Below are 23458 nucleotides of genomic sequence, written 5' to 3'. Positions count from 1 at the left end.
ACACACACACACGTATACAAACCACTAAGAAATGTGGTGGACTGCAGAGAGGAGGGGTGGGGTGTATATAAGTGACAGGTTAGAGAGGAGCTTTGACAGTTTCTCCATTTAGCCTACAGCCTGCTCATGCTGGAAGCTGCCAAAATAAATACCAGCTATTCCTCCGGGACACAATCCGACTACAGGACGCCGCCACCGCCACAAAGAAATAATAACAAAAAAAAAAACTGAGCTGGGGGAAGAAAGAGGACAACTGATGTGCCAATAACATGCCGATTACACGAAATAATTGACTAATTAACACGGCCCACTGCTATGTCACGGACAGAAAGTTTACATTGAGCACTCTGCCACAACGAGGAAACTTATCTTTATTGAATTTTGTTTAGATTTGCTAAATATATGGATCCAAAGGGCATAAAAATGTCACCTAGAAATTGTGTGGGAGTCCCAAGTCTTAAATTAAGTTCAAGGTGAATGACAAAGAAAACGTACGACTTTATATTGTGACTCTTTCTGTCAAGAATAAGTAAATTACGAATCTGTAATATCTGTATGTATTCTCTGTGCCTCGACATATTACTCCATATCAGGAAAACATGGTTTTCCAAAACTACTGGTAAAAACTGCAGTGGCGATACTGATTATGATTAATATATTTTCTGACTCTTTCTTTGCTTACAGTTCCGCAATGTTTCCATGCGACCCTACTTTGTGTGCAAAATCTGGAGTGAAAACTGTCAAAGTCAGATTGGAGACATCTACTAATCTGACCTACATGCAAATTAAACACATTTAAAAGTTAAAGTACTGAAGAAGTCATTCTGGTCTTTTATCATCTGTTTGATTTTTGCCTACGCTCAGAGTTCATGTGGGTCACTGTTGTGACGTTTAGACTTTGAAGATGGAAACACAGTAAAGCATACCAGCTGTGTATGACACCAGCCCAGTAAAACTCAGTTTTATTTAATTGAAACTGACCGCAAGCAGAACCGTTTAATGGCGCTAAAGTTGTAATGTTAGTTATAACTTGCTCATCAAAGTGACTGCCACTCTCTGACACATTCGAAAAATCTGTGACCTCTCTTTAGTACAGTGCATGTGTCTGTACGCTGTTAAAACGTTTAGAGGGACAATACATTTATGTCAAAGGATTCAGTTTGTCTGAATGTGCTTTTTGTGTGTGTGTGTGTGTGTGTGTGTGCGTGTGTGTGTATGTGGAGAGAGAGAGAGGAAGGAAGGCTGGAGCCGAGATTAAGGTCTGTGCGACTAACTGGTAACACAACGGCACTCAGTGGCTCAGCTTCCCATTTGAAGAGACGGAACCATCTGTGTGGCACAGGATCTGTTTCCAGGAGATAACGGCATTTTTAATTTTGCAAATAATGTAAGGAGACAAACAGAGCGAACGTGACAGACATGCCTTCCTTCCCACTCTGCGGCTGCACGCTCCGCCGTTGCAGCACTTCCTAAGATTTCCAGCGAGAGGATTTCTTTGGAGTGGTCCATGTCCATTTTTTTTTTTTTTTTTTTTTTTTTTTGCTTGTTTACCCCCCTCGCTTGTGATAAAGGTCTCAGTTGGAGGCAAAAGGGGAAGGGAGGGATTCATTTTGCGAGTTATGGGTGGTGATATGAAGTTCCCTTTTTCGCTGTTGACCTGTCCTCTTGATTAAAACAGAGTCCATTGCTACTGTAGATTAGCCCAGCTGTTTCCTCAGTCTGACTCCGAACTGAACACACTTCCTACCGTGAAGTCGGCGGGGTGGTGCAGTCGGTGCAGCGAGGAGGCTGAGAAAGAGAAGGCGAAGAAGGTCGACGGAGGGTCAGAGGTCAGCGGGCATGCAGGGAAGTACAAGGTGAGGACAGAGAGCAGGAGGTGAATCTGGCACAAGATGAGGAAGGGAGGAGGAGGATGTGTTTTTCTTAGCCTGCAGCTGTCAGTAGGTTATGCGTTTTAGCATTTGCTTTTTAGTTTCTTCAGGATTGGTAATCTGGAGAAAGCAGCAGAAATCATGACCGCGTGTGCGCTGTGTTCGATCCCACACGTCCCCGCAGTGAAAAGTGTAAAGAGAGAAAGAGTGATACTCCTAACACACGATTGTGGCTCTGCTTGGCCTCCGCCCTCTGCTTGGCTCCCACGCTGAGCCGTCAGCGGGCCAAGCATCCAGAGAGTGTGTTTCTCATTCCATCAGATGTTGGGAAGCTGCCTCGCTTCTCGACTCTGGTCTCTGACATTCTCAGTCTCCCCAGAGAGGCTGGGCAGCCTTGTCGCAATAATATCAAACACATGTGGACCAGGGCAGAGCAGACCAGCATACAGCTACACACACACGGACGAGGCAGCCAGAACCTTACTGCTCTTTCTCAGCAGGAGGCTTCATAGCAGGATAACATTAACCCCCAGGATCGTCACCTCATATACTGCTACCATATTTACACAAAACAAATAATATTTTTGACATATCTGTATTGTAAAATCAAACTTAGAAACAACCTGGAGCTCCAGTCCTGCTCAACAATTCATCTCCCTTTATGTAATAAATGAAAAGAATACCAATGACATGATGGCTAACATCTCCAGTCAAGCACAACCTAGCGTCAGTGCCTTCAGTGGTTTTATGAGTTCACACTCAGACCCAACAAGTGGAAAATGTTTCAACATTCAAAGCACTTCTGAACCCAGCTTTTTGGCAAACTCTCTGCAACTCCTTATTTACCAAAAAAAAAAAAAAAAAAAATACACAACAGCACATATTTATGCACTGGAGACCACATTGTGTAAACGTCGTGATATCAGCTAATAAGATGAAAATGAATCGCAGTATTCCTGATTGCCACAAACACAAACATGAAGTACGCAGTTCTGTCAATCACTTTGTTTTTTTTTTGTTTTTTTTGTTGTTGTTGTTTATAGATTGAATGTGAATGTTTGTTTCACTTGTTCAGACAACGCATACGCAAGAACAAATGTACGACGTGTGCAATTGTTGCACAATATTACAAAATATTGCAAGAATGGTATCAGTTGACACAGATAGACGACCTCTCCACTTCTCTATTTCTCTATTTCCCATCTGTCATTACAATGCATACACACCTCTCCATGTGACTGTTTTACGAAGCACTGTTCTCTGTAACGTGTGTAGGCATCTACTGCAGTGAGACTTCATCCAACAGGCTAAATGTCTTATTAGTATGCAAAGCAGGAGTTGCTGACACTTGGAACATAATGGCCAACATATATCGCATTCCAAACAGCTCTTTGCAATAATAACATTGCGCGCACCGATATTGCAATGATGATATTAATGGTGCAGTCCTAAAACACACTGAGCAACTCTTTGTCACAGCAGCACCAGAGAAGTATTCACTGAAAAGTTTTAAATGTCACTAAACAAGTGAAAAGAATTTGATTGTTTTTGCACAATGACCTTGGTATTATTACTTGCATAAATGTGACACAAGAATTCCTTTATAATGCTTTTTTTTTTTTTTAAAGTAACAATGGCCTAATCGGATCAATCACCTCCTCCTTTGCAAACCAACCAAGACCCACAGAGATGACAGCTGAGTGAGGAAGCTGCGGCTCCGTGAGCCAATCCAAAATAGCGGGCTGCCAGATAACGTGTAAAAGGTGACAAATATCAAATACAAAGACCATTATATCTGTTTGTTGACTTACAAAAACATATGTAAACAAAAGCGCACACAAAACAGGCCTGTTATTTTTGGCTGCTGCTTCCCTTGTTTTGTTTGTGACGGCCCAGGTGTCTGTGCTGTGCTGACCACCTGACCGGCTCGGCGCACGCTCACGCTGCCGCCCACCCAGGGCCATCTGCTCGGCTCATTAATTAGGAGGCAGCCGGTTTCACCTGCACTGCCCGCATTCAGATCACAATAATTAACCACACACAAAGCTGGGCTCAACGAGCCCACGCAATCGTACGGTAAACACAAACTGAGCTGGGGTCCAGATTCTGCAGTTGTCAAAAACAAAACCAGACAGTGAAGAGGAGTCTTTTTTTTTTTTTTTTTTCATTTGAACAGAAACTTTTAAGTTTTTTTTGTTTTGTTTTGTTTTTTTTTAAATAGTAGTGTTTTCTGTTCAACACCAGATGAATCCTGAGGCGAAATCTGGCAACCCTGGCTCACATGAATACATAACAAATTTGTTAAGCTACAGGAGATGCTCTTCTGACATCCTCCGAAGAAAACAGGTTCCTTATCGCTGGCTGGCGGCATGTTTCCAGTATATAAACACAGAAGACAGTGCACCTGTGGTAGATGGGAAGTGAATAAACACTCTGCAGGCTGGGGGTCATAATGAATGGGCTGCCTTTTAAGAGAGCTCCTCAGTGATGAAGTAGGGACATCTGCCTTTAGCGGGCGGAAGGGCCTGCTGATCAGAGGGAGGAAGAGATGCTCTCTTTGCGGCGATGAAGGGATAATGTGCGGTGAGGCAGGGTGTCTGCACTGCGGTTTCACCTCTGCAGCCTCCCCATCCATTCTTCGAGACTATTATCAACTCTTCAATTATTCAGATGATATTTACCAGGGCCAATTATACAGGGTTGTGTCCTGCAGAGAAAATGGCCAGAGTGTTTTACTGTTGCACTTAGAGGAAGAAGTTTGCTGCTGAAGCTGTTCAAGTAGGGGAGGCGGAGTGAAAGCCTCTGTTTGCTGCTTTTGTAGAGTTGCTGTAAACCCTTTGAAATGTTTCACAGTTGAAATGTTTTCAAGTTCTTTCCTCATCAAGCACATCAGCACAGGAATACACGGCAGACTCAACCAGACAGGGTTCTCGCCTCGCTGTTTTATTTTTCCTTACACAGACGCAGTGATGATGCTCACCAACACACACACACACACAAAAAAAACAAAAAAAACGGTGGATGGGGCTTTTATTTTGAGTCCCACAACAGTTCAGTCCAGAGTAAATGACTGCATTTATCCTCTCACACCCATCACCTTTGTGCAGCATGGATGCACACTAAAATCACAGAGAGGAGAGAGGTTCAGTGTCATCACTTTGTCTCAGCATCTCTTTGATGTGCAGCACAGACTGCCGGGGTGAAGAAACTCATGACCCCCTCTTTTGTCTTTCCCTTTTCAGGCTCTCAGAATTTGCTCACAACACTAAAATCAACCCAACCCAAACAAAAACGTGGTGCCAACATAACGTCTGCAAATTACTTCTTTCATTTTAGGTATATCTGCTTCCCTTTGCATGGTTACATCAGTATATCTCTACATCTTCTTTGCTGCTTCAGCATGTTGAAAATTCACAAAATGCTCAAAACCACTTTAAGAACGGTATCCCAATTTACACCTTCACATTAACAAGCATCTCACCAATCCTCAAGTGAACCTAGAAGTTTAAACTTGACCTTTCACAAATTTGAGCTTTCATATAGGAAACAGCTTGCATTTAATAGGTTCTAATGAACTGGAGGTCCAACTAAAGTCCTTTGTTTCCTTGCAGTTTGAGTGTGCAGGTTTTTTTTTTTTTTTACTCACTTTGTGAAGGTCGAGGTCAAGCTGAGCGATAATCCACACCAAACCGCTTCTTAACGGGGTTTTATATCGATTCAATCCTCATCGTTTTGAAAAAAAAAGAAAGAAAAAGAAAAGTAAAATGAATAAAAAAATAAAGCCTTTGTTGGGTTATTCCCTTTTTCTTCTACCTTCTAAAAAATATATGATGGTATAAAAAATTTTAACTTTTCCTTTGGGTGCTCTCTAATAGGGTCCAGGTTAAATAAGTCTTAGTCTATGAGGTATTTATCTTCTTAATAAAAGACAAAAGAAATAAAACCAAAGCAAGGGCTTTTGGATCCTTAGGAAAACTGCTGTCTTTGGTTTTTCAGTCTGAGATATAGATTTGTTATTTGCTGAAGCAGAAAAGCTTCTTGTGTTCGCGATGCGACAGAATCAGAACTTGTCCCAGTCGTGTATATCCGCTCTCTGGCACTTTCTGATCATCCCAGACAGATGAGACAACACAGTGTAATTTCTACAGCAGGAACGAGGTCCCGTTGGCTTTTGTATCTGACATACAAAAAGTAACTAATGTGTCACTGTAAGTCCAAAAAGCCTCACCATGTGAGGTCACATTAAGATGCAGATCCTCAGGGCTGCAGGGTGCGCCTATAATTCCCCCCACCCCCAAAACAACTTTACAGTCTTCTTAGCTCACAGTTGAGCCCACAGTCCGTGGTGTCAGAGGCAAGTTCTCATACATCCACACCGGGGGGAAAAAAAAAAAAAAAAAAAAAAAAAAAAAAATGTTTTTCTCTTGTTTGTTTGCACCCTGCCGACAAAGCTGCTCCACCTCCACGTTTCTATGTTCGGTGCTTGTCCTCCTCCTCCGACGCGCCGATCGTCCGTCAGGCTGCGCTCAGATGGTTGTTGTATTAAACCTTCACTTCCAGGAGAAATTAAAAAGCGCTGTCATCGGAGCAGATCAGGGGAAGTCTTTTTTTCCCCTTCCAGTGCACGGTATTAGGTATTTTTACGACTTGTTATGTCCTCGGTGATGAGTGGAGCTGGCGAGCTCACTGTGCGCAGTAACCGCGGCGCTCTCCTCCTCCTCCTCTCTCTCTCTCTCTCTGTGTCCTCGCTGTAGCCTTCTGTCTGCGTTTAAACACCCTCTGGAGCTCCTACCCTCTCTCTCTCTCTCTCTCTCTCTCTCTCTCTCTCTCTGTGCGTGTATAGGGTACCATCAGAAACAAAAAGAAAATAGCAGCTACTTCACATGAATCCTTTCTAAGCAGAAGACAGTAATCTCATATTGGTGCAAATCTATTCAACCAATCTCACATCTTCTGAAATACCTTACAAACTGTAATTTTTAGACACTTGCAGGCGTTAAACTTTATATTTAATTGTTTCAAGGACCAAAACGAAACAAAACATGTCTTCATTCAAAAACTTCCAAACTAAATAGAAGTGTGCCCGATTTAATCATTTCGGTCTCAGACCCCCACCGAGGGATCGAGAACTGAGTCAAACTTTTACAGTTTCACCGTCTGCCGGTGGGGGCCGCTGTTTCCTCATATCAGGGCGTTAAGGAGAAGGACAGTAGCAGGGTTGTGGAGATTTTATTTACTTTATCTAACTCTTCAATGACGGCTTTTTGGGAGCAGAATAAATGTAAAAGAATGTGTCTGCAGGCATTTGAGTAAACAGTGAATATTAGCCTGAGACGGTGACATTCTTTTCATGGAGAGTTCCCTCTGTGGTCTGATCTGAAGATGGAGAGAATGTAATCAGTGGTAGGCCATGGTTGGTTGTTACACTGTCTACACTGGCATCACTGAAACATCCTTTATTGCTTCTTTATATTAAAGAAGCAATAAAGGTATGATTTTCCTTTTAGCAGGTTACACGTAAAGGTTCAGATTTTCTAAGTGATGATTTATGATGCTTTTTATCAGTTGTTCTGCATTTTGTAGAAGACAAATTTATTGTCATGAGTTTGTGGAAAAGGACATAAGCCCTGAGAAAGGAGAACAGCTGACAGTAAGAGTTTGTTGATTTAAAACAATTCAAACTGAAAATGCTTATATTTGTCCGATATAACGCTGTATTAGTGGGTAATAAACATCTATATTTTCACAAGAAAATCTAAACATTTTTTGCTGTGTTTTCATCCAAACGCCTTCCATGACGACACATTAGCCAAGGCCGATGACTGCATCGATAAGCCTAATTGCAGAGAAGAAGCCAATGTCTGGATTTTGTGGGAGAGAATGCCACCTGTGCAACAGCATCAATGACACGCACTTGTGCTTTTTCAAGTTTCGCTGTATCTTTGGAAATCATTCCAGTAAATGAACTCCAGATCAGCACAACATGAATTTATGACATTAACATGAATTTAGGACATCAGGTGAGAAAAATGTCTTTCTGTCTGTCTATCTATCTCAACTTATTGCTTACAGAGTCACAGGGCCATAGGTGAGCTGAAGCAGGGTCAATCATAGAACAACACTAAGAAATAGGATAGACAAATAGTAATGAACTCATCCCTAAGGGTAACTCAGAGGTAATTTTTGCACTACCACTTGCACTGTATACTCTAGTTCTCTCTGCCATCGTGTTTTACGACAGACACCCCGTCTTCCATCTGTCTATCTGTACATAACTCTGGTGAGGTGACTGTGGCTTCTGAACTCTGGGGAAAGCGTCGTATTTGCACTCTGCAGTTCAGTGTTTGCTTACATGCTTGCAGTTACATTCTTCCTCATTCCTTCCACTCCCAGACTTACTGTTAAAGAGTTAAACAAAGCAAATATAATCTGATAACTGCAAGTAAGGAGACTAATTAATATAGATAGAAATTTTACATAACATCACTTCTGAACAATCCAAAACTATCCCTTTAACTATCTTTGGTCGTCTTAGAAATTATAGATAGCATCATTTTACAGTAGCTAAGTCATTTAAATAAGTGTTTGGGAAAACCAATATGTTTATACACTGACCAGACAATACATTTTGTATTTGCCTGAGAGCAGGAATTATGTATGAATCTGCAGCTTTTTAATAGTTTGAACCTTGACAACACCATACAAAATCTTGTTGTGATTACTAAACATAAAACATATGATGTTAATACTGTTCTAACATATTCATGATATATTGTCTTAGTCTTATTTGTTGAAATAGCAGCGAAGACTTTGTCATACACTGTGCACAAGTAACGCTTGATATCTCCAAGTCATGTTTAATTGACTGTTTCAACCTTTTATTGGCATCAAGGTGACTAAATTGCCTGTAAAGGACAATGAACATGAGTGCAAAACCTCAGTTAGTCTGCCAAGTTTGCAAACTTTAAAGCAGTAGAACAAAGTAGAAGAAAATCATCTAACAGGCCTCTAGGGTTCAAAATAAAAGATGTTTTTGAAAACAAGGAAATTTGATGGTAATTTTTTTTTCATTAAAACAATAGTGACATAGTTTACTATTTTAATGCCATGTAGATATTTTATTATTTGTCAAAATGTATATAGCTTGTTAGCAGATAAACAACTCTATTAGCCAGGCAAACAGAAAGACACAAAGAGGGAAAAGGGCAGGTACAGTACATCTGCTGCCGCTATGGTGAGAATCCTCCACCTGTCCGCACTGGTCTGTTAGGCCCTTTGCCCCACCCGCCTGCCCTCTATCAGACACACACACACATACACGTACATAGCCATGGAAGGGGGACAGAAGACAAAGCCGACACCCTCCTGACCTCACCTGTGTCTACAGAACAAACAGAACCAGCTTGTAAAGTACACACAGACAGCTGCTGAGCCCCGACACCAGTCACACCAGCCTCCAAAGCGCCGAACACAAACACTCCCTTGATTAGGATCAGTTGCCTGCATCCGCAATGAGAAAAAATATATATCTTCAGGTACAAATAGGTCCTGTGAAGAAATGGGTTTTTGCTCAAATTGCAATTTCCAGTTTCTAATAAAACTGGTGTTTTGACATCTCAAAACACGACTTAGCGTAAAATACATGTCCAGTACACCTGTACACAGATGCGTGGGCATAACTTTAATCTGCCAAACTTAAGGTGGGCGATAAACTTCTGGAAGCAGGTAAGCATTTCAGTAACTGCTCTGGAAGCCAATTCATAAGGTTCACCTCAAGCATCGTCTTTGTTCATGTAAATTAGTTAATGAACACAAAGTTTTTCTGTCATTTGTCCCAGGGTTCTGCATAGGCCTTGTATTTGATATAATGTAAGGACACATACTATGTTGTAAGGACCAACTGCTGATTATGGCCAGGCCCCATGAGATGAAGTGCTGTTTTGGGTTTAGAGATTAGGTTTAAGACTAAGGTGTGAATTGAGGTTAGGTTAGGTTTTGCATGTCCTGCTAATGGTGAGGTTTGGGGTAAGGATCAGGTTTAGGCTATGGAAGTGAATGAAAAATGAATGGAAGTGGATGCAGAGTCCTTGGGAAGACAGGAAAACCTATGTGTGTGTGTGTCTATCTTCTTAGTATGTCGGAGCGGAGGGCGGTTCCCCTCGTGCAGAATACTGAAAACAGTAGTGTATCTGTGTGGCCTTGACTGACAGAAAGGTTGGCAATGAGGGCTGCATCCAAAGAAAGAATTCCTGTCAAGGTGACAGCTCCAAGATTGACAGGATGCTATTCTCCATGGGAACAGTGTCAGTCAACCTGTCAGCCTATCTGTAGAGACAGCCTCTTACTCCTCTTAATTTGGCCTTTTGTTGCGCAGTCACCAGGTTACCTCTGACGCTCCATGTGGCCAGCCTGATAAACTGCACAATGAGACACACACAAGGCGAGAACTCACCTCGATGAACTCCCCGCAGCATAATGCTGTGACTGGAAGTCTCTTTGATGGCGCTAATGACAAAGGCACCTTTGTCTAGCCATCGTCTCACTCCTCTATCTCTCTGTCACCTCGCAAACACCTCATCCTCGCCTCCTTTATTATGTTGACAGCATCTCCTGGATGGTTGGGCACTTTCTGAGATGCAAGAACTGACATTGGTCATTGTTCTGCAGTGGGAATGATGATTTGTGTCTGTGTAAATACTGAGTCAGAGTAAAAAGGCAAGAGAGACAGAGAGAAGTTTGCAGCATTTCCTCCACTCGCACATTGTAAATCCTTTCCTATTGCAGCAGTCACAGGCTAGTGTGTTGAAAAGAGATAAGGCTCTGAGCTGACTGAAAGGAATGCCAGACTCATTGTGCTCCTGTGCTTCTCTGTCTTCTCCTATCCTTTCCTCTCCTCATTTGTGTAAATTCAACACAAACTCTTATGAAGCTGCTGTTAACGTCATTGACCGAGGGTCTCATATCATGTCATGCTGTATCGTCATCCTGGCACAGTGGTTGGATTTGCGTTGAAATCTTTTCTTGTGAATCCCATATATCCTGTGGAAATATCAGGTCACTAATTTAAACGGTGCTCTTTGTAATATTTTACTTAATAAGACGCTGGCGCCTTCCCTTACATCTTAAACATGAGCATATTCCAAGAAAGGAACACGATGAAAAAGAGAGTCTCTGCACTGTGACACAGTGTGGCAGATTATTGACCCACATACTCAAGTACACAAACTGAAATGATGCTTTTACAAATTTTACTTATGGACCCTTGTGACATTTTCTTTGAAATGGAGCAGTAAAGTGTTGCCTGACTGCAAGACAGGAATTGAAATTTCAAACCCTTGAATACAATCATTTTTTCACCCATCCCATTAGCATTGGTAGCCACACTTTATTTCTTTTTATGTATGTATATATAGCTAGCTAGCATGTATCCATCTAGCTTGGAGATGGATGCATGCTCCATCTCCTAGCTAGTTTGTCATTTTACATCAAGAATACTGACTGAATGAGACTAATTGGGCTGGTGAGTCCCTGGATGACTAATATTGACATATTAATTGATTTAAATATTGTTATGTTAATATACGGAGTACAACCAAATGAGCCACTGAATGCGTACATTGACCAGGACAAGATGGAGTCAGAGAGAGCTCTAAGCACATGGCCAGATATGACTCGCAGAACTGCAAACTAACAGAGGAGGAAGTGACACCTGATTAGGTCAGGTGTAGATTTTAGAACAAGACATTTAACCTGAACCCCCAAGGAAATGGGCAGCGAAGCATCCTAAGTGGACAGTGACGACTAGCTGAATGTTAAATGGACTGAATAAATTTAGTGCTTTTTCAGTCATTTCAGTCACTCAAATTACAATGACGCAGAGTTAGCCAGATCAGAAGGAAGCTTGGAGTTCAGTGTCATGCTCAAGGACACTTTGGAAGGATGGTTGGTCAAAGATAAGATCGAACAGACAGATAGACAAACAGAAAGATCGACAGACAGACTTTCCCAGGAGACAGTGTGTTCGTGTGTGTGCGTGTGTGTATTGGTTGCAGACAGTTGGTGGTACTGGCACTGGAGATAGTGAGCAGAGGGGGATGAGGCACTATATCAAGTTGTGAACATCTGTTCCTCATAGAAACCACAACACTGGTAGTGAGGAAATAAAGAGGATAACTGCTCTCTCTTTCTCTCAGAGACACACTTTGTTACTACCTTGTCTTGCCAAACACACACACACACACACGCACACATACACACACACACAGCCATCACTTTTATTCTGATTTACTCAACATTTACCTGTTCTTACATCATGATCACTCCTCAACTTTTCCCAAAATTTTCTCTTTTTTCTTTTTGTTTTTTTGTTTTTTGCTTAGTTTGTTTCAGTCTGGAGATGTGAGGTGAGAATTAACCACTGATTTAGTCAATAAAATGCAAACTGCATTTTCAGGTAAGCTGCAAATTTATAAAATGTTGGTTTTAAGCATTGGCAAATTTTGTGCCGTCACTCTGAACATGACAGTTTTATTTATCAGGCTAACTGCAGACCTCGTGACCTGACAAAACTGTGTGACAAACCACACAAAGTATAGAAGATAACATCATTCGAGTGGTAAGTGAAGAGCCATGGGCTACTTGTCTTTACATGCACCCGACAGCTGACCTGTGCTTCTGCAGCGGTCATTTGGCCAGCAGAGATAGATGTCGACAATAAGTTATTGCATAAATTCCTCCTGGGAATTTATGCAATAACTGCAATTTCGTCAAGTAGTGCGCAAAAAAAAAACTATGAGCGAAAAAAATACCACGAACTATTGGTTTTAAAAGATGCAGCATGGAGAAAATTATAATTCTTGTATTTCTACCTAAATTATGCAACTTAATCAAGCATCATCAATATTAAGTAAGCTATAGAGTTATTTTTGATGTTTTGAAAAGCCATTACTGGTGGCACGTTTCTTTAGAGAAATGTAAAGAATATCCAATTCATATCTGCAGAGGATTAGGACTGGCATTCAAATTATGAAGTCTATGATACAGGAGACATGAGCCAACGCTTTGTTGAGGATTCTTTTCCAGCTTTTCCATCAAAGTCCCTTGATTTAGTCTGCTTTTCTTGCTCTGCCTCTCTCCATCTATCCCTCTCATTGACGTACTTGCTCTATCTGGGCCTGTTGGGAGGGTGTGCTAGTGCTAGGTGGCAGTTCCTTATTGTGGAGTGTTTATACGAGTGTCTATGGTCGTGCATGTGTGTGTGACTCTGTGTGCTGGGTGCGACTGATAAGAACCAGGGAGAAGAGCCAGCGTGCCGACATATTCTTGCCACCGCGGTTATCGCCCGTCGCAGCTGTGCTTTAGCTCTGCGACATCTGCTCCTTCACAGGAAGCCTACGCTGTGGCACACAACACCTCCCAAACACACAAAAACACACCGGTGAACGCGCACACGCACAAGCAGCGTGCTGTTGCTTCCCCATACAGTGTTAACATGCTACTCGACTGTACATATCCATCCACATACGTTTAGACATCAGGTAAACTGCTTGAAACAAAAGGCTCAGGGTGTTTACGGTCCAAAGTGGACCATTTTGATTTAGCTGCAAAATGTGAATGTGTGAGCGTAATTTGTTTGAGCACCAACACCAGAGTTCTGGGTTTTTATCACAGAAATACAGGAGGGATGCTTATGACTAAGCCTAATTATAGAGGCCTTATCACTGCAACGTTCACAAAGCTCATTACTGCCAAAAGACGGGACACGCTGCAGGTAATTCACCACGTTGGGTATTAGTCCTCGCTCTGGCTTACCGTTCCTACATATTTAGAGCCTACAAAATTAGTCTTTTAAAGTCTGATTGTTAATGCATCTCTCTCATCACAACCTTCACTGATTCAAGTCAGGTTTTCATTTATACTTCAAGGCACTTCTTTTTCCGTTTCTTCCAGAGTGCCTTTCAAGTGTTCCCCGTCAGTCTGCTGCAAGCTTGCCTTAAAGTTGTACCTCTGGCATTCACCGCGAGCCGTTTACGGCCATTTGGCTGTATGGGCATTAGGAATTCATTGAAGCCGAACTGCGAAACTCCAGAATGGAGTTGTGTTCTCTGCAGCTGTATGGGGAAGCCCAGAGGAAGACCCCCTCCACCCACCCATTGCTCTAAAAACACCTCTTTCCCTTTCCTTTCCAGTGCCACAGGATAAATATGCTCCATGGGCTTGTTAGCAACATTTGAACTTGACAGACCATGTGAAGTCCAATATGATAAAGGGCACAGTGTTGAATTCAATAGCAGTCTATCTCTAAATTGAAGCTTATATTTCACCCAGAGGTTTCATGTCCTTCCAAGCTTAATACTAAGGCTTCACTCATCAGTTAGCAGGTTTACCAGTGATATGAAGAAACCTGCCATTGCCCTTACAGCAAAGTCAACACAAACTGATTATCTGCCAAGCTGTGGTACCCTCCCTCACTTGTCGCGGCTACGGCGTAGCCAGAAGATTTCATGAAGCAGCTCCTGTGAGAGGGCAGGCTCCTACCTTCAGTATATCTGTAAAGGCTGCTGGCCACCAGCTTGTGGTCGAGGCTTCCAGGCTGGAGTCTGTGGGCAGCGCGCTTCTCCCTCAGCTCCCTGTGGCTGATGAGTGTGACCGTGGGAACACGTGGCGCAAAGGCAGGAGCAAAGGAGGACGATGTTGCTCCCAAGTCGTTCCTCTTTTGCCGCTCTAAGTGGACCTCGGCAGACATGCTAGCACTCCTTTCCACGGTTGGTCAGGTTGGAGACTAGCAGATTGTTGGCCTTCAGGTTTGACCTGCCCAGCAGCGAAGTGGTGTCAGACTTAAAGTTGCTGTTAGATCAGATAATTTCCCAGCTCAGCTTGTAGTTTCTTGTTTTCCTTCATAATCTTCGCCTTTGAGGTCCCAGGAGACAGTCGTATGACCTGCTGAACCGCCATGCAAGGACACGGCCGTCTCAACTGTACACGACTCTCCAGATATTAAAAAGAAACAGAGACGGGGGTTTCTTCTTTCCTCCGCGTACTTACTGAAGTCTTCAGTCCTGGCTGAATTTTTTTTCCTGGTGTCTCCTTGTTCTTGCTTGCTTACAGCTTTTGCTTTCAGCACATGCAAAGCACCTTACGGTCACCGTACCATCCCCAACTTAAAACTCTTGTTCCTCCGTCTCAGCGGATCCCTATAACAGGAACATTTCTGAGCTAATTTAAAGGTTTCTTCTTTTCTGTTGGTTCTCTTCCTGTGTGTCTTATATTTTTCAGTAAAGCCTGTGTGAGGCAATCTAGAACGCGTGTGACTGAACGTCACCAGCCGGTCAGCTTGTCTTGTGGCTCCTGTAGAGGGGCTGTGCTCTCATCTGAACCCTCCTCCTACTCTACCCGCCACTGCAGCTCAAAGGAGAAGTGTGTGCTTGGATGTTACAGTTTGTGTGTTTTTTTTCTTTTTTCTGTGTTGCAGGGCTGCAGCCTCCGGGGAGGCCAGGCAGCAAGGTTGCTTGTGTTGATAGCAGCAGACAACAGCAGGCAGCAGGACCTGGGCCTCCATGTGGGCTTCCTCTGTCAGGAACCAGCTGTGTCGGCCTGCAGCCACTTCTTCCCCTCCTGTATCCTCCGCTCTAAGGCACCTCACCCTTGCTTCTGTGCACCTTGTCTGGTGGCTTTTGTTCCTTGTAATAAAAAATAAAAATAAAAATAAAAATCACCCCTCAGCTTGTTGTTTGAGTTTATGTACCCTTTCAACTGTTTAACTATCAGCTCCATGTGTTACGTTGATTTTTTGTGCATCATAATTGACCGTGTGAAATAGGAGAAGGCCACCAACTTAAATGTGAAGGGAAAGTCATCAAACGACTGAAATATTCTGAGAAAACATATTTTTCACAAAACTGCTAAGAATAGGCAGGAAAATATGAGTAAAATTTAATTAACTGCACACCTGCCAAACACTCTGTCCTTTGTCATCCATAATTTAAATCAGGTGGCAAAGTGTGCTCAATACATGGAGACATTTCTATGATTCCCGTCCTGGCACAGGACACAACTTCACTTTTACCACAATAATTTTGGGGTGGGGGTTGTAGTCAAGAGAGAACTGAACTCTTTCAGTAAATCTTAGATCTGGAAATGAAAAAGGCAAACACAAATGTGATTTTTTTTTTCCCGCCAAGTTGCGAAAAACTTTGTGATTTCTCACAAGACGTATTGCATGAATAAATAATTTTGTCAAAATTTATGGAGTAAATATAAATGCAGGCAGAAGATGTAAAAGTCAATCTTTAAAAAGAGAGCATGCTGGCTTACACAGCTTTGCTCAATGGTGTTGAACACATTACAATTCATTTTACTTGGAAATTTAAACAAGACCCCAGTTGGTTATCAAATGTTTCCCAAGTTTCCAGCCCATGTCTCTTTGGGAATCACCTTTTTGATGCTTTTCTATGTGTTCTTTGTTCAGATCGGTATTTTTGATATATTCTTGGAAATGGGAACCAGCTCTGTCTTGGTGGCAGGCTGCTATGAAACAAAGTGCTTAAAGATTGAGTGGAAAATGCCTTGATTCTTTCTCTGCGATTGGGAGCCTTTTTATTCCTGAATGATTCATAATGTCAGAGTTAAAAGATTTAATATAAAAGTTGTGATAAAACAAAAATAGCCATGAACTAAGTCAGTCTCACGATAAGCAAAATATAGAAAGAACTGGAATGACTCAGGGCCCAGTTACACACATTTCAGCGTTGTACGACAGAGATTAATGGGGAAATCCCCCATTCATCAATTACTGTTATTATTTCAAAATACAAAAACAAGGAAGTCAAACTTTCTTCCCCTTGGAATTTTTTTCTTTTTAATTCATTTGCTTTAGATCCACACAAAAGTTAAAATCTATCTAACTGGAACTTATAAGATTAAACTACGTGTAATTTTATTGCCAAGTTATTTTTATTTTTTTCAAACATATAGAGACTGATTTTGAATTAGATTTCTCACAATTACATTTGAACAAACAGCCTCAAAAATGCAGAAAAATCTTAACAATTCCCGATTTTGATATTGCAAATTGAAAGAGTATAAATGGTGCTCCATGGAGGCATTTTCGATTAAATCAAAATGTCAGGTTGATCATAAAAACATCGAGAGCTGAAACTGATTCACAGCATGAGAACATAAAATAGCTGAGCAGAATAAGCGTCCAAACCTTTACCTGCCTTCCCTTACTCTAAGTATTTTTATCTGGAGGCTACTACAAGTAGAATCATGATTAAAACATATTTCTATTGTACGGATATTCGCTTTACTAACTTGAAACCGATGTATTTCTACTCAGGGTTTTCATTCCATCTGAATTTCAGACTGTGTGTAGCAACAATGCTCCCCAGCAGCGGCTCTGTCACAAATTCTCATTGGTGCTCGGGCTCTGCGGATGAGAGAAGTGAGACGGGATGTGAGCAAACAGATGTGCCAATCGCCTAGCTGAAACCAACACACAGATGGTCATCAGCAGAGAGGAAGTGAGAGAACCTGATGTGGCTTTCTCAGTATTTGGGCGTAGCGGGGGGATAGTGACGGAGAACTGATTTCTCTATAAACCCTCAGAAAGTGCTGTTTACGAAATGGGGGTGGTTTTTAAATGTATTTTTACTTGGAACCATTGGAATTCCCCACCTTTGGTTATAAACATGCGGTATTTATAGGTTTAATAAAGCTGAATATAAATATGATTGTGAATTAGGACTGCGAATCTCTGTCTCCCTTCTGTCTGAGTTGAATTGCTTGACATTCTGCTTGATTTATAGGGAGTAGAAAGTCATAACTTATAAACCACTTTAATTACGCAAAGGCAACACAAAATGTTTTTAAAAAAAGATAAAGGCAGTACCAATGCACCACCAAGAAAAACAACAATAAAAAAATTATACTAAACATAGCCTGGTAAAAACCAGACATCTTTTTACACTTTGCTTCATACAAAGTGTAGAACCGATCGAGAAGCGATAGCTTGCTGGAGATGTAGACTTTGTTGAAGTTCAAATAAACTTTGCCAACACAGACTGAACAGCTTTGTTCAATCCGTGTAGCTAAAGCTACAGACAGACTGTAATCCTGAAACATCGCAGAAAATCGACACCATTCACAAGTTCTCTTTCTGTTTGCTGATTGATCCAGTTGAAATTCAATCTAAAAAAAAAGTCCAGCTGAATGGGAGAAATCCCAGTCTGAGAACGGAAAGGAGATGAGAATTGAGTGGAACTGTGTAGGGAGGAAATGACCGGGCTGGGCTAGACATAAAACATAAAATAAAAGGTATATAAATGTGCAGCTGGCAAAGATGAAGAAGTTGGTTTGTAGTATTAAGAAAACATAGTTGTGTTAATGATGAGGAGAAGACACTGAAGATGGACTAAACCTCATCAGAAACAGGTTGTAAAATCTAAGAGAAGATTGTTTAAACTAAGATAAAAAAAAATAATAATAATAAGATTAAGAATAACTAAAGATGATAAGCACTTGGCTGGAATTTTGGGAAATATCTACAATTTTTGTTCTCAGAATGTCCAATAAATAAAATAACAGAGTAATCAAAGTCTAATCAACGAGAGCTGTAAATGAGATGACAGAAAGAAGCATTTAACATTTAATTAACACACTAAGAAGCTCCTCGTTGCCTTTCCAGTAATATCCGATTCCTTCTAAATGTCTGTTAATGCAGAAATGTGTCTCCTTTCGTTCGCGGTGAACAAGATCTTTGCTCATCTTCGAGATCAGTTACAAAGCAAATGTTGCAAAGGTCTGATAGTAACAATTTTTTTTTTAATCCAATTTTGATTTCTATATTTGCACTTTCCCTGTTGATAAACACAGTTTTGTGCTGTACCTGTTAGAGAAGCCTTTTGCTCCCTTGCTGCTCCTCCCCTTGCCTCCCCTCAGATGTTGGCAGGTATAAAATGAGTTTTTGGGGAGGGAGAGATAATGATTCCCCCATAATCACCAGAGACCAGCTCTGGTTCTGGCAGGTGCTATCACAGCAGCGACCCAGTCGTGCCTTCTCCCTCGAGATAAGGTCAGAGGAGGGGGGAATGATGGGACAGGGGATGGTTGGAGGGAGGAATGGCGAAGTAGAAGGAGAACGGGACAGAGGGGGGCAAAAACGTGAGTTACAGGAGAGCAACTAGCCTCTCCTTATCTCCCCCCAGCGGCTGCCGCTGCTGGCTTCCAGATGCGGCGAGCCAGAGCAGCCGTGTCAGAGAGATCCCTCTATCAGCGACACACAGGCACCCCTCACCAAATACAAACCCAGCAGGAGGACACACCAGGACTTCATTACCGCTTTAAACCTCCAATCAGCATGCAGGAGGGAGGCAAAATAATCTGCAAGTTTGCTGGTGTGTCATAAATCCTGCAGAAATGCATTCAAATCAGTCGTTCTTGTTTCCTGACTAGGTTATTAATTGTTCTGTATTAATTCGCAACAGTGACCGAGTAAGTTTCACTCCTCCGCGAAGGCAAACGCACAAGTTGGCCGGGCTCAAGGCAAGTTTTCACCTTGTGCAGTGAAAGTGGAACATGTGAAAGTCGGTGCTTGGGACGGCTGGCGTCTGGTGGTGAGAAGCGGGCATATGGTGGAGCGTCTTGCCCGCCTGTGAGACACCTGGCCACCACTAACTGGATGAACTTTTCAACTGTGCAGCCGTTACCGACAGTAGCTGTTTCAGCCAACACACGCAAGCAGCGATGCGCAGCGTTTGGAGAAATATCTCAACGATTACACAGCAGATCGAAACGAAAGTTAAAATCTTCAGCTTTGTGTGTATTAGAATTATCCTTTGCACTCAAACGAGGCAAAGAAGAGTACAAGAGGTGGCATTTTGTACCCTTTACAGTCACACCTCTCATGGTGAAAAGTTAGGAATTTGCTTCGATTTTTTTTTAAAACAACAAAATCCCTTTTGTCTTCCAATGGCAGAACCGAACACAATCACAAGCCCACACAAAGTCTTTGGGGAAAAAAAAACAAGGCCTCCTTCCATCAGCAGCAACGCCACTAACAAACAAATACGTCAGTCGAGGCTCGTTCACCTTTTTCCTCTCCGTGGTGTTTTTAGAATACACACCTGTTTGGCACAGACATCGTCAGAGTAAACCTACAGATCTTAACAGAACTCTATAAGTTAAACCGTCCCCATCTGTCACAGTCAAGCTCCACACAGATGCAGACTGAGCGCCTCTTCTTTCTTATCCTTCTAACAGCAGCCTTGGCTCTCATTCAAGAACTGTCAAAGCACACCTGCTAAATTAAGCCGAGCCTCATACTCACACAGTCACGAAGCTCTGGAATATACTTTGTGCACATACTGAAAACAAACAACAACAACAACAAAAAAACATGTTTACACATCCAAATGTTGGTATATGCAAACTTACATGGACTTTATAGAGATATGTAAGGTTTTGTTGTTGGTATACAGTTAAAACCAGATATCTATGTGCACTTTATAAATGCATTTAAGTGGTTGTGTGCGGTGCATGACAGGAGGAGAATTGTGGATTATCTTTGGATACAGTTTCCAGACACTTTAAGACTCGCTCTGTTCAAACAATATGCAAATATTAACAGCATGGGAATGTCCAGCCATCAAAGGTTCTCTGTCCCAGAGATTAACCTTGTTTTTAGAGCTAAATTTGCATTAACAGCCTCAGATGGAAACCAAAAGACATTGTGAAGATTCTGGTTGAAAATCTGGTAAGAAATTGTAAACACATGTGACACAAATCCTGTTGAAAGAATACTAAGCAAGAAAACAGACTTGACTTTAAGATCAATATAAAAAGCAGCATTATGATTCGCTAATGCACTAAGTGACAAGGACCTGAAGTTTGGAAGACATGTCCTGCAGTCTGTTGAAACTAAAATTGAAGTGTTTGACTCTGTTTGACCAGCAACAGGTCTGTAGTAAGTGAAGGAAAGCTTGTATTACTGGGAACATCTTCCCAACTATTAGTGGTGACATTATATTGTGTGGGGTTTTTGCTGTGGAGGGGATTGGTGCATTTCACAAAATAGTTGACATTATAGGAAAGAAACATTATGTGAACATTCCAGTAAACTAGTTTAAAAAGCCTACTACAGATGGATGCCAAAAATGTTCGAATCAAATCATTAAACTTAAAAAATTTCTAGTGAGTACTACAGGAATGATTGTGAAATTCTGAATTTGTCACACATTATTCAAATTTGAATATTTTCACCAAGCTTACTGATCCATAACATGACAAATTTAGTCTGATTTAGAGGCAGACAGCAGAAGGGTCAAGTGTCATTTTGTGTCATTTTATATAATGTACAAAACATAAACACTTGGTTTCAAGTGCATGGATTTCTGTTTGCCTTTTTCACATAAACCAATAAAGTTTGTGTACACTTCTCTTCCTGCAAGCTGACTGCTTTCGTCATTGTTTCACCCTTCTTGCCCCAAACTCCGACATGTTGATCCAGAACTCTGCTGACCCCCGTGCACCCTTTTCCCTCTGCTCTCTTGTGTCTCCTGACACGCACTGCCACTGAGCTGCTCTAAATAGGTGCTACTGTGAATTGGAGACAGATGGAAACGAAGGTTCCCTGCAGTGTGGTTCCCCTGCAGCTGTGCTGTGTGCCCGGTGCCAGGGAGCGATGACAGCTCAGTAAGGGGGGCACCCAGAGAAAGTGGAGACAGAACTATCTGCGTCTCTCCTCCCCCTCCTCCTCCCCTGACATGTATATTCGCTTGATGGCTAAGCAAAGGTGCAATGAAAGAGGGGTGTTAGCTCCAATACAAGCCTCCAGGAATGCAAAAGAATAAATTAAAGTGAGGAGACAAGTGATAGACGGCTGTAATGCAACACATTCCCACTGCTCCAAGGTAACCAAACAAACAGACACAAATGCCTGCCTGAAGGCTATTAGTCTGCTGATCACCAACAAATGATAATTAAATGGGAAATGAGGTGTGATCTACAGCATTGGAGACATTAGGAGTTTCCAGTAGTGACTTTCATCAGTATTAGCAGTGGTAGCTTTAGCCTGAAATGTCTACAATGTTTAGTTTACAAAAGTCTTTATACTAATAATAATTTTTTTTTTTTTTTTAATTGTTAATCACTGACCTGATGGGAATAAAATAATTATTCAGCAGCGCCACAGCAAAAATACCAAAAACAATGACTCTTGATTTGAGGGTTGAGATATCTGGATTAAACAATTTGTGCGAAATTATAAATAATGTCTGTTTTGGAATTAGACTTCTGGCAACTAAAGTCAACTCCAAGCTGTTAAATCAGCTTGCCTAGCAGAGTGTAGATCCTTCTTTTCTGTACAGCTTTAACTCATTGAGAGCATTGGCACATGAAGCCTGATGGCATTCAGTGAGCCCTGGCACTTTAAGATGAGCAGCAGATGCTCTGGAGTCTTTGGACTGTCTGGTTCAGATGCATCCCCTGGGTAGATTACCAGACTGTGGTCGAGAAATTTCTGATTGGGAATCAATATTATGGGTTCTATGCCACGTTTCGTCACAGTGTTCCTGAACAATTCTTGACTGGGGCAGGTGACTTTTCATGAAAAGTGGGAAATATATTCAAATTAATTCATTGGACAGATGTGCAGTTGAAACCAGTAGTTTACATACACCGACTAAAAAGATGCATGTGCGTTTTGTGGTCCTAAAACGCATCCGCGGGTGTTTCTGCAACTAACTCAAATGTATCCAAAGCTATGACATTATCATCTGGTTGTTTCCTTATTGTTTAAAGAGAAAGTAATCATTCTGTATGTGAACTTCTGAATTTGAAGATAGTTAAAAAAACAGCTTTAGAAAATCTTCTGGCTAAATTATCTGGCTTTGAGCAAATAGAAATCATTTTGCTGAGCTTAATCTAAAACAAGAGATGTTTGGTCTGATTTAATTTCAGGCAGTGAGATAAAATGGATATGTGTTGTTTTTATTTGGTGTATAAAAATGTCCTTCTATATTAACAACACGTTTACGGTGAGAACTCAAAGCAAAAAGTTACTTATTCTGTACCTAAGTAGTAGCTCACTCTACATTTTACCCTTAAAGCCAGTGGTTGCCATATTTTAATCCCGAAATGGCGGCACATAAGAAGCTACGCCCATCTACTTCATAGATGTGGCTTGGTGATTCACAAGTCGTGCTTAATTTCTTCACACTTACACAGGTTGAAGACATGTTTAGCCATAGTCTTCAACAGTGCAGAAGTCTCTGAATACCAGTTTTAGAGAACAATGCTTCCATCCTTGATCTCACATTTTGCCTTTACAGTGCATGTCTTCAGTTTCAATACAAAGTGGTCATATTTCTCCATGCTTCAATAAACAGTTTTAAATGTAGCGAAGTCAACACTGTCAGATCTGCGTGAAAGCATCACACGGCACAGGAGATTGAAGGACTTTGACCAAGGTCTGTGCCTTTGCGGGGACAAAAGAGAGAGCGAGGCCTTCAGAATATACCTGCAGCTAATTAGCCTTATCTAGCTGTCTGACATATTGTGTTCAGGGTCATGTATATTTCATGAGCAGAGGC

General features: G+C 41.6%; 1 protein-coding gene and 1 long non-coding RNA gene across 6 annotated transcripts in view; one reads left to right on the top strand and one right to left on the bottom strand.

The window, feature by feature from the left end:
- cbfa2t3 (CBFA2/RUNX1 partner transcriptional co-repressor 3) overlaps positions 1-15198 on the bottom strand; it is a 42293-nt gene extending 27095 nt beyond the window's left edge. For 2 of the 5 annotated variants that reach the window (XM_015030244.1, XM_015030246.1), the window contains exon 1: positions 14409-15198. In XM_015030244.1, the coding sequence (XP_014885730.1) occupies positions 14409-14616 (208 nt within the window). In that variant the 5' untranslated portion in view covers positions 14617-15198. Of the gene's footprint in view, positions 1-5517; positions 6647-14408 lie in introns of those variants that run through there. The other 3 variants (XM_015030243.1, XM_015030245.1, XM_015030247.1) reach the window with 3 other exon arrangements.
- Positions 11381-15592, top strand: LOC106946112 (uncharacterized). The gene is made up of 2 exons (XR_001424695.1): positions 11381-12486; positions 15343-15592. It is a non-coding gene; the product is annotated as an uncharacterized LOC106946112 (long non-coding RNA).
- The last annotated feature ends 7866 nt before the right edge of the window (positions 15593-23458 follow it).

The sequence above is a fragment of the Poecilia latipinna genome, unplaced genomic scaffold (assembly GCF_001443285.1).
Source record: "Poecilia latipinna isolate Pla-1442-1.1 unplaced genomic scaffold, P_latipinna-1.0 Scaffold176, whole genome shotgun sequence".
Lineage (NCBI taxonomy): Eukaryota > Metazoa > Chordata > Actinopteri > Cyprinodontiformes > Poeciliidae > Poecilia > Poecilia latipinna.
This window is presented reverse-complemented; position numbering and strand designations above follow the sequence as displayed.